At 40.4% G+C, this 12,600-nt stretch overlaps 1 protein-coding gene across 7 annotated transcripts in view; it reads right to left on the bottom strand.

Annotated features, from left to right (window-relative positions):
* Positions 1–12,600, bottom strand: part of NR1H4 (nuclear receptor subfamily 1 group H member 4) — a 125,447-nt gene that overhangs the window by 49,955 nt on the left and 62,892 nt on the right. For all 7 annotated transcript variants that reach the window (XM_021090934.1, XM_021090932.1, XM_021090933.1 and 4 more), the window contains exon 2: positions 5,535–5,675. In XM_021090934.1, coding sequence (XP_020946593.1) covers positions 5,535–5,675 — 141 coding nt within the window. The remainder of the gene's footprint in view (positions 1–5,534; positions 5,676–12,600) is intronic.

Below are 12,600 nucleotides of genomic sequence, written 5' to 3' on the forward strand. Positions count from 1 at the left end.
TCCTTGAACATTCTTTGCAACCAACCATGTTAAAATCAATGGAGCTTCCTCGATTCACTAGGTGGAGTGGTATTTGCTATTTCAACAGTTTAAATAAGAACAACTACATGTCCAGTCCTGAAGTAGTTACACTGTTTTATGATGCTTTAAGATTTGCAAAACACGTGCCCACCCAGCCATTCAATCCTCCAACAAGCTATGAAGACAGTGTTGTCATTGTCCCCATTTCACAGGGGAGAAAAACTGAAGTTCCAAGAGTTTTGATTGCCTTTGAGACTTCATTTCTTTCAATGTCATTGCTTCTTTCCACTCACATTTGTTGAGCTTTCCCCACTATCACCAAGCTAAAGGAACTACATTCATTGTCCTGGTAACATTCAGTGTGGGAACTGTACCTTCTCTTGCTTATTCTGTGCTATTATTAGAATGCTTTTCTATTAGTCTTTAACATTCTATGATTTTTTTTTTTAGTTCTTAAACCACAATTTGCTAAAAGAATGTATAGATTTTAATGAACATGCCACCTCCTACCTTGTTCACTATGTCAAACCACAGAAGGCTGTGGACTTTGTCATTATTACCTTTTATTATGCACTAATTGCATAAGACCCTGCCTTCTTCATTCATTGGTGAAGTCTTTCTTAACCCACTAAATTAATCTTCGACCGAGTTTCCTGGCTTTGAGGATCTCCTAAAGGAAAGGGAGACTTGTCTCTCTTAGGTCAACAAGTCCTTCCACCCTGAGTCCTGTATGTGGATTGAGTTAGAATGAGCTAGATTCCCATCCAGATTTGTTAGGGATGTGTGGCAGCAGAATAAATTGAAAGACCTCAGGAGATGATTCCAACTCCATCTGTCCAATTATATTCTGTCCAAGCTTCTTTCCTTCTTTTCTACAAGGCCCAGCCTAAGAAAAACCCAGCTAGAAAGCAAATATGCACCATTTCCACCCCATTCCCCAAATCTTAGCTTTCCTTTGAGTATATACCATTTGATGGGGGTGGTATGGGGGGGAATCATATTAATACTCTGTGGCAGACTCCTCTGGGAAGGGTGCACATCCTTGGGCCCACCTCTTATTCCAGCTATACCTGTAGTAGATGGTCACATGTGAGCTCAAGACTCACTTCATGTTGGCCGTCTGTCATTTCAGAAGCAGGCGGCACGTGTTTTTACTTTCTCCCCAGAGCTTCTCCAGTACCACGGGAGACTACTGGGCTGCATTCCCCTGGGAGTTGCAATAAGTACAGCCCAGAAGTGCAGGGGGGTTAATGTCCCAGGGAAACACTCAACCAACTGGAGCCATAGGTTGGTTACTAACTGCCCCAGTGCCTGGCACCTCAGTGGACAGTTCCTTCTGCTACTCCTGGTGGAATCGAGTTCCCATGGCTCCCAGCCATGATCTTCACAACTCATCTCATCTGGGTTTCCCACCCCTTCTATGTCACATCACCCCAATGGTTTGCCTCTGCTCCCTGGGGTCACCTCTCACATAAGCTGTCTACACACAAATCCTTGCTTCAGGCTCTGCTTTTCAGGGTAACCATGAATATGGGTGGAGATGCTTCCCCCTCACTTTGAGCAAAGCCTTTAGAGAGTGAGGGATCCACAGGCCTCTCTAGGAGAAGGTGAACATCCTCATTCAAAGGTTCATTAGTGTCTCCAGTGCCCATTAGTGAGTGCTCATCAGTATTTGCTGAGTAATCTTTATGTTACCTTCTCAGTGTCTTAAATTAAATCCCAATGTCTTGAGATTTAATTACACCCTTTGGAGTAACCTGCATGAAGGGGGACCACACCTGGGACCACCTCAAAGTCATGTCATGTGTCAGGTACCTACCACTGAGTCCAAGTCACCACTGCCTAACGTAACAGCTGTAGCAATTTGTGGACTCAAATGCTAACTCTAAGTGTCCTAGAATTCCCAACCTAATGATCTCCTTTTACCAATGCTGGTTAATGGAAATATGGGGTCCAGAGCCAGTTCTCTAGACTCTTTTGACTTCCCTAAACAAAAATGAGAAGACAAGGCCCTTTCAAGTCATTCAAGATTTGGGGCCTTTGGGTTTGCTATTTTCCTCTACCCAGAATGTTCTCTTTGGCGTCTTTCTTTCTCAGCTCAGTTGTCAACTCTCCAGAGGCCTCTTCTAACCACACCAGTTGGAGCTGCCTCATTCTTCCAGTTGCTATGACATCTCCCTGTTTTGTTGTTTCCATACCACTTACCACCACCTGATATTATTTCATTTACCTGTTCTTTTGCATGTTCCTTGTGGGTCTACCCTTCATTAGGACCTTGCCTGTTTTATTCCTTGCTTTATTCCAACACCCATCATAGGGTCAGAGCTCAACGTTTGGGTGGAAGAAGTAATAGCTATTCATGGGCAATATCATAAACCTCACTTGCCCTTGTTATAACAACATGATGGCTGTTTCTGATTACACAGACCATTGTTTCTGATTACACAGACAACTCTGATTACAGAGGCCATGGGAAAAGAGTCCAGCTCTCCAGCTAGCTGAGCCCATAAGTTAATACTTTGAAATCTCTGGCATATCTCAAGATCTGGGAGTGGTGAGTTGGGCGCTATGGGTTACTCATCCCTGATCCCTAGTCTTTTCCCTGGTGCGCTATACCCTAAGCTCAGGGTGGGAGGTCCACACAATCCATCAGTGTCATCAGGATGCAAAGGAAGATGGGCAGGAGCAATAAAGGGGTCAAATTGTTCTTTGTCCTCACCTTTGGCAGAACTTTAGCTCAGCTATATTGAGTGGAGTGAGACTGAGGCCCTGGGGGAAAGAGATGTGAAGGAAGAATGCTTAGATCTGGCTGTAGAGCTTAATAGGGAAGAGGAAAAGGAATCCCAGTGGTCACATACAGCTTAGGTTAGTTTACCAGGAGAGGGGGCCAGGTGAAGATTTGGGGAAACTGCTCCAAGCAGAATAACATCTATGCATTGCAGCTCATGCATCTTGTGCTATATATTCCCAGAAAGCTTAAATGAAGTGTTATGAAACTGGATAAGAATGTGGTCCAGCAAAGGAGAGATGAGGGAAGAGCAGCAATCAATGAAAGCACACATCAGAGTATTTCCTTGGCAATCATTTTCAGATGTTTCTAACTTGATAGCTCCTTCACAACTTTTTCTCTGTTTACGCATATTTTTTTCACCTCATTACCGCTGAGGTCAGCTTTCAACCTAATGGCCTTGCTTATGGTGGGATAGTTTGTAAGAAAAACCTTAGAGTTTCTTCTTGATGGACATACACAGTAGAGTTGGATGGATTTGTTTAATCATGAGGACACCAGAGTTTAGATTTGGAGATCTTAACATGCAGTCATAAAATTTCAGAGCAGGAAATGGAGTGTATACATGAAAAACAATCATCTTAAGTGCAATTTCCCTTAGTCTATGACATGCACCTAAGGTCCTAATCATTCTATGAGTTCTGATGGGTAGATCAACAATTATAAAGATATTTATACGTTGATGTTTTTAAGGACCCACAGAAGGGTAGGCCAGAAGCAAATGGTCAAGTGTCCAGACATGAAAGTATCCACAGGATGAAGAAAAGCCAAATGGAAGGAATAAGGTATAGCAAGTATGTCTGAGAACCGGCATTTCACAAATAATTACTGCTGCCTTTGGTCTCTGGAAGAGTTACTAATAAACATCTTGTTTCCCTCTAAATCTCTTTTCTCCTTCCCTATTATTTATTACTTGATTCTTATTTATCAAGTACACACTTAAGATTAATAAAATATGGTCACCACCATAAGATGCTCTTATACTGAATGAGAGCAGATAGATATGTAAATAGATAATAAAATAATGACCCCTCCTTAGAAATGGCCTGATAAACCATTACACACTAATGCTAATGACTGGTGGGTAATAGTATAAGCTATCGATTAACATCACCCAAGGATTTCTTCAACCAAATAGGGCATCCCCAGACAAAACTATAATTCAAAAAGATACATCCACCCGTATGTTCATTGCAGCACTATTTACAATACCCAGGACATGGAAACAACCTAATCCACTCATTCATTGACAGAAGAATGCATTAAAAAGATGTGGTACATATATATAATGGGCTACTACGCAGTCATGGAAAAGAATGAAATAATGCCATTTGCAGCAACATGGATGCAACTAGAGATTATCATACTCAGTGAAGTAAGTCAGAAAAAGAAGGACAAATAACATCTGATATAACTTATAGGTAGAATCTAAAATATGGCACAAATGAACCTAGAAACAGACTCACAAACATAGAGAACAGGCTTGTGGTGGCCAAGGGAGAGGGGAGAGGTAGTGGGATGGATGGGGAGTATGGGATTAATAGTTGCAAACTATGACATTTAGAATGGATAGAAAATAAGGTCCTACTGTACAGCACAGGGAACTATGTCCAGTCTCTTTGGGTAGAAAAGGATGGAAGATGGTATGAGAAAAAGAATATATATATATATATATGACTGGGTCACTATGCTGTAAAGCAGAAATTGACACAACACTGTAAATCAACTATAATTTTTAAAAAAGAATGTGTATATATGCATAACTGAATCACTTTGCCATACAGCAGAAATTGGCATAACATTGTAAATCAACTATATTCTAATCAAACAAAACAAAATACAACAAAACCCCACAAAAAAAAAACCACACATACAAAATCAAAAAAAATAGGGGATTGTGCCTTAACATTTTGAATCCTATGGAATTTCAAGTGTTTGCATTTTCACTATAATTCTCCGTCACAGTTCATAATTCATGTATTAGTACAGAGTGAAAAACTGGGAGCTTCCAAGTCTCCCAGCAGAGATAAAATGCAGAAGGGAATTCTTTCAAGAGTGGCAGAAAACTGCCTTGCCCCACCCAAAACATTGCCCCTGCTGACTTCTTGCTGATGTTCTCAATTCAAACTCTTTATAATGGGATGTTTTTCATAAATGCATAAAGTGGAGCAATAGATCACTTTATGGTATCATCTAGTTACAGATCTACTGAAAACAACTTAGTACAATTTGTCCTCAATCCAGTTCAAATGACTAATCCTGACACTGTGCCATATTTCCCCCAGCACTGGCAGGATGGTGGAAAGGAAACTTACTGCAGAGCTATAGCCTAAGTAACCCCAGACTTTAATAGGTATAATATTAAGCCATAAGAATCATGATTTCATACTTTAGTACATACTATAATAATATTAGAATTAGCCCTAGAAGAGGAATCCATTTCTACTCCCAGCTCTGTTAATTATCTAGCCCCATGGCCTTGGACAAGTCACAAAGCTCTCTGAGTCTTCTAGTCCTCATCTATAAAAAAGAAAATTATTGAGTTCAATGAATCCAAGGTCCGACCTATCTCTAACCTTGCATGGTAGCAACATCTACTGAGTACTGAGAAGGAACAAAAGAATTTTCTGGACTCTCTATTGGACTTCTCATTTAGGCTTTTTTCCTTATGCATTTCCAAATTGCAGTTGGTTTTTACTTTATTCAAATGAACTTGACAACTTACCAAATAAATTGTCAGAAAGAGAGAATTCATCCATGGCAGGTAAGTGGGCGTGTTCAATGAGATTCATTTTTGATCCCATCCAAACTTTTCTGTTTGAATTCTCACCACCACCTTCGTTAGGGTAGTCTTCAGAAATATCTCCTGAAAGATAAATAAATACGTGGAGTGTTTGGGGAGGGTGGGAGATGGCTGAGAGAGAGAGAGAGAGAGAGAGAACACGAGAGGGAGAGCACGAGCTAATTGTTAAAAGCACAAATGGCTCTCTTTGTAGACATTTTACCATAGTCTTTCTGTACATACCTTTTCTCAATATTTACCATGATGTCTACACCTCATTTGGACTCAGAAATATCTATGATATATGCTTCCAGAATAGATAATCTCTAATTCATCTAGGAAGACACCACATGTTTTTTTGGTTTTGTTTTCTTTGGCCACACCTGCAGTACATGGACGTTCCCAGGCCAAGCATCAAACCTATGCTACAGCAGTGCCAACACCAGATCCTCAACGTACTGTACCACAGCAGAACTCCAATACCATATGTTTCAATTTGTTTCAGCACTTGGAAGATTTGGGCAAGTTATGATGACATTTTGGTTACGTCTTTACTTCTTTTACATGTAGAAAAAAAGAAACAAATATAATGTTTCAAATATGATGTTTTATCATCTTAAATTTTATTCTGAACAGATCTTTGCAAAGACAGAATAGTGAGACCATTTTCTACTGGAATTTTCTTGAGTGGGTGTCACGTTAGCAGATAAAAAAAATTCAGAAAGTGTTCACCCAGGATCTTCATTTTTGTCCTTTAGAGAAAATTTCAGGGGCTTGCATTTTCACTCTCATGGTCTATCTTGGTCATATATTTATCTAGGCTAAAAGAAGTTACAGTAAAAGGAAAAATAGTGGTAAGTCTCACCAAAACATCTGAAGTTTCATCCTGAGATGTCCAGAAGACATCCAAGAACCAAGAGACACAGTGTCCACTTTTAGCTATATCTCTAGGTCTTTTCTTCCTTCCTTCCCATATGTCTCCTACCTCTCTAAGGAAGTAACTAGAATAGTTGAATAATGAAAATGGATGCTATCAGAACCTCTTTTCCAAGGCTATTTTCTGAGGATGATTTTCAAACCTTTAATCCTACCTCCACCAAGAAATCATTTTGTTTACAAATAACTATTTATATTTGCGACTCCAAAAGAGAATACAGGGGTTTTGTTGGACAGATACTTATTTCATTAGAACTTCCCTACTATTTATGTCTCCACTTCTTTTCCCCCTCAGTCAGCAAAATGTTCCAGCTCAAAGCAGAAGTGGCAGCTCAAGCAGACATTTGGCTGCTGGGAAGGTAGCCCCTCAGGTTACATTTGCTGCATTCATTCACCAATTCATGCTTTCAACTAATATTTATTGAGGACTTACTCTGAACTAAGCTCAATGCTGGGTCTTTGGAAATAAGATGGTAAAAGCAAAAAAAATAAAAGCAACCATAGTATATGTCATCAAGCTTAATGAGGAATAGATACATTAAAAATGATCACACAAATACACAGATGATAACATATTATCATGAAAGCTGTTGATGAAGGCAAAGATGAGGATGTTCTAATGGAGAGACTGGGTGTGAAAAGGAGTCAAGTCAGGGCAGTAGCTGAAGAAAGATGTGGTTTCGAGGGCAATTTTTAAAGATAGGCAATACTAGGTTGCATCTAGAAGACACCAGAGAGATTGAAGAAACAAGAAAGAGAGGGCAGCTCCCATGAAATGATACATTTGTCCTGTGATGATATTGTGGGAAAGTAGACATACCTAGGTCCATTTGGTGAACCAATGGCCTGGACCTACCAAAGGCTTTATTAGGAGAAAACCCATCCTAAAGTCAGAAGGAACAAGAAACCACGATCTTCCCCTCAAAGTAAATCCTCAGTCCTTAGAGGAATGTGTAATTCTCAAGATGACACAGTGTTTGGCCAACCTGTGCTAGATTCAAGAAGCCTTCTTGCCACACTGAGGTGAGAAGGGAAAGGGCTCTAAATAAAAATGAGTCTGGAAAGATACGGTAGGGTAGATCTTCCAACAGAATGCAACAAGCAGGTGAGAGTTCATTTCAACTCCACCCTCACCGTCAAACAACTCCGCCCTGTATCACAGTGGGACTTTGACTGCAAGAGGATTCAGGGCCTTTCTAGGGCAACTGTGAAAGACTAGCACCTCTCCAGGATCTCCATAACCCACAGAGACACCGAGACCACTGGTTGGGCACAACTCCCCCCCATGGACACAAAAAGCAGTAGAAGAAGTGGCCAGAGTAGACTTGGTTATGAGCAAACATGAAGAGACCCCAGGGCATTCCTGAAATATCCAGGGGGAGGAGGACTCTGATAGGGAACTGGACCCAAGGAATAAGCCAGTAAAAGCTGAGTCATCACTACGGATGGGACTTCATTCATTCTCATAAGCTAGTTGAGAACTAGGGAAATTCAACTTTCAATGTGTGTATATGAATTGCTTATGTATATATTCAATGTATATATTTTAATACACAGATGATTTATGTCTAAAAATTGTATATATATGTCTGCATATTACAAAATAAGTAGGTTGGAAAGCTCCCCCAAATTCAGGCTCCTATTGTTTTAAACATAGTTACTTCTATCTTTGGAGAACGAAATTCAACAGTTTCCCATCATAATAATTTCCAGGAATACACAAATGAGCAAAGTCAGGAATTTTTCCTATTATTCAATCCAAACTTATACTCTGTCATTTAAGACCCATTAACTCTAGTCTTTAAAAAATAAGAGATTTCAGAGTTCCACTGTGGTACAGTAGGTTGAGGATCTGGTGTTGTCACTGCAGTGGCTCAAGTTGCTGCGGTGGCATGGATTCAGTCCTCGGCCCAGGAATTTCCATGTGCCGTGGCACAACTAAAAATGATGAAATAAAATAAGATAAATAAAATTTAAATAGGAGATTTTGGCTCTGTAACTCAGACTTTAGGTTTTGCTCTGTGTTTCCTCTCACATTTGTCTTTTTTAACCTTCCATCATGGTCACCAATCTCCCCGCTACTTCCGTAGAGCATCACAGCTCTCTAACATTTTCCAGGTACATTCATCTTCATTCTAAATGCTTATATTTTCCTCTGTATGTTCAAATAAACTTGGCACCTTCAATTCAAGTGCCTGGCACACAACAGGCCCTCAAGAAATATTGGCTCAACCAATGATCTGTATTAATTGTTTTTTCTGCTTAGTTCTGCCAAATTCCCTGACACTTGGCATGCTCTTCCTGGAGAAACAGCACAAGACAAGGAATTTCATTTTCCTATTGGCACAGGGACATAATTCATCACCTTCTCACCCAAATGAAAGCCCAGTTCTCTTAATTCTGCATCATTTTGGGTTATTACCCTTGGCTGGAAATCCACCATTACAGCCCCTGATTAGCTAACAGCAGCCCTCCAGAATCCAGACAGCTGACCAAGTTTGCACATATCAGGTGTGTTGGGTTTATGATTCCTGAAGGAGTTTAATAAAAAGAAAACTCTTTAATGTTTGAAATGGTAACACAAGCCCACGGTAAGCAATTCAAACAGTATGCTGAAAAACAAGCTCTGGCATCTACAATTGCCAGTTTCCTGTGTATCCTTCTGATACTAGGTCCAATCTGAGCAAAGAGGGCCCCATGCTTCAAACTGGAGTCTGGAAAACTATTGCCCACAGGTCAAAGCTGGCCCACCACCTTTTTCTACAAAGTCTGTGAACTAAGAATGGTTTTATATTTTCAAATGGTTGGGAGAAAATTAAAATTAAGATATTTCATGACATGTGAAAATGACATGAAATTCACATTCACGTGTTCCTGAATAAAGTTTTATTCATACACAGCCATATCCATTTGTTTATGGGCTATTTTTCCCTGACAACAGCAGAGTGGAACAGTTGCAATACATACTAAATGGCCCACAAAGCTAAAGTGTATCATCTAGCCTTTTGCAGACAGTTTAATTTCTGCCTTAAACAAATAAGAAGAATTAAAAAAAAAATCAAAGTAACATCATAGGTAAACAATGCATAACTGCAATGAGTACCCTGGAGATGTAAAGCCACACAATTATATCCATCTTATAGTAGTAGGGTCTTCTTTATCTCTTAACATTTCCTTCCTGAGTTTGGCCGCTTTAGCCTTGGGATTTAATGAGCACCTACTATGTCCCTGGCACTGGGCAAGTGTTTCCACATGTGTCATTTCTTTCACCATGGTTAGTTCTTCTTGTTTTTGTTGCTTTTTAGGGCTGCACCTGAGGCATATGGAAGTTCCCAGGTAAAGAGTCGTTCCCAGGCAAAGGGTGGAATCAGAGCTACAGCTGGTGGCCCATGCTGCAGCCCCATCAATGTGGGGTCCAAGCCATGTCTGTGACCTACACCACAGCTCATGGCAATGCTGGATCCCTGACCCACTGAGTGAGGCCTGGGACAGAACCCACATCCTCATGGATACTAGTCAGATTCGTTTCTGCTGAGCCACAGTGGGAACTCCCAAACAGGGTTACTTCTTTCTGTAATGCTCTTCCCTCTCACTGGGGGAGGAACTGCAACAGGAGAATAACTCTGCTTCTTCCTGGAAGCTCTAAGGAAGATCTCAGCTCTGGAGGCTTTTTTCCCCTTTGAATCCTCCCTTCCATCTAAGGAGTCATTTTATAGATTGAGATAAGCAATGGGTATTCTCTATTCTAGCGCCTTTGAATTCTACTGGTTTACCCTCTAAATAAAGCTGAACAAAAAAAAATAAGCTCCCTCCACACGTTTTTGGGTTGACATCTAAAGTTTTTCACTAAAAAATAAAATAGGTACAAAAACTACAATTTCTGACATATTATTAAAAATGGACCTTTTTTTACATGTTGTTACATTACTCTTAAATCTAGTCAATTAAATCTAAACACCACAGCAACTCAATATCCTCTTTCATCCTAAGAAATACAGGTGGTGTTCTTTAAAATTTGGAATTTTTTCATCATCCCTGTCCTTCCTTGAGTTCACATTTCATTCAGCTTCGCAGCAGAATGTTAGCCTAGGGGGTTCCCATGAGGATCAACGGGTTAAGGACTTGACATTGTCCCTGTGAGGATGTGGGTTCAATCCCTGGCCTCACTCAGTGGGTTAAGGATCCGGCATTGCCACAAGCTATGGCTTAGGTTACAAATTCAGCTCGGATCCAGTGTTGCTGTAGCTGTAGTGTAGCCCTCAGCTGCAGCTCTGATTCAACCCCTAGCCTGGGAACTTCCATATGCCATAGGTGTGGCAGTTAAAAAAAAAAGATCATTCAGAATTTTGGCATGCGTATATGCTCCCTCTCTCTCTCTGAAAATGTAATTTCACTTTAAGTAAATGCATAAAATGCCAAAAAAATTTGGTTTTAAAAAAACTTTCTAGGAGTTCCCTGGTGGTGCAGTAGGTTAAGGATCTGATGTTAGCACTGCAGAAGCTTGGTCTGCTGCCTTGGTGTGGGTTGGAGTTTGATCTCTGGCCCAGGATTTTCCACATGTCATAGGCATGGCAAAAAAAAAAAAAAAAAAAAATCTAAAAAACTTAAAAAAAATCCCCAAACAACGTTCTAGTGACTTTAAGATTTTAAGTTTTTTTCTGGATTGAGTTTATTACTACCTATTATATAAATGCTTATTAGACTTTCTCTCCAAAGAGGTGGCCCAAGAGTACAAGGGGAGAAAGCATCTGGCTGGAGTAAAGAGGGTGTCAACCAGGAGGAAGATGCCCTTGCTGGGCAAGAGGCACAGCAAGGACTGGCAGAGTGCACGCGCCAGTGGAAGAACACCTTCTTAGAAACACAGATAAAGGTTCTGATCAGATAATGAGCTTTAAACAACTGCAGACAGAGAGCCTAAGAATTTTCTGGAGTTAGTAATAAAAGCCCACCTAACAGAAAGCCATCATTCCTATTCAGGTGAATTCATGAACCCAAAGGATTTAGTTTGGAATCAAAGTGGATAAAGAAAAATATCTAAATTTACCCACAGACGTCTCTACCTCCATGCACTGTTTTCCTGAAAAGTTGTTGAAATTTATTTTTTAAAAGAAAGTATTTCTCCTGTCTGACTTACTTCACTCAGGAGGATAATTTCCAGGCCCAACCATTGTTGCTGCAAACGACATTATTTCATTCTTTTTATGGCAGACTAATATTCCACTGTATATACATATACGCTATTATACATAAAATAGATAGGTAACAAAGACCTACTATATAGGACAGGGTAATCTATTCAATACTATGTAGTGACCTATATGGGAAAAGAATCTGAAAAGGAACGGATATATGCATGTGTATAACTGATTTACTTTGTTGCACACCTGAAAGTAATACACCTTTCTAGGTCAACCATACTCCAATAAAATTTACTGGGTTACAAACCCAACTAGTATCCATGCGGATGCAGGTTCGATCCCTGGCTTCTCTCAAGGGGTTAAAGATCGGGTACTGCCTTGAGCTGTGGTGTAGGTCACAGACATGGCTCAGATCCCATGTCTGGGAGTTCCCGTCGTGGCGCAGTGGTTAACGAATCCGACTAGGAACCATGAGGTTGAGGGTTCGGTCCCTACCCTTGCTCAGTGGGTTAAACGATCCGGCGTTGCCGTGAGCTATGGTGTAGGTTGCAGACGTGGCTCGGATCCAGCGTTGCTGTGGCTCTGGCATAGGCTGGCTGGTGGCTACAGCTCCGATTCGACCCCTAGCCTGGGAACCTCCATATGCCGCGGGAGCGGCCCAAGAAATAGCAACAACAGCAACAAAACAAAAAAAAAAAAAGACAAAAGATCCCATGTCTGTTTGTTTGTTTTAATTATTTTAAAAAAGAAAGTATTATTAAAATAAAAGAGCCATTGTAAAAAAAATTAGACAAATAGAAAAGCATTTAAAAAATGCCAAGTGGCCTTCGATCATTTTGTTCCAATTTACCCTCCCACCAGCAGTGCATAAGAGTGCCTGTCTCACCACACTTTCACTGGCATCTCACTTTCAACAATCTTTTCTAATTTCCTCA

Source organism: Sus scrofa, chromosome 5 (assembly GCF_000003025.6).
Source record: "Sus scrofa isolate TJ Tabasco breed Duroc chromosome 5, Sscrofa11.1, whole genome shotgun sequence".
Lineage (NCBI taxonomy): Eukaryota > Metazoa > Chordata > Mammalia > Artiodactyla > Suidae > Sus > Sus scrofa.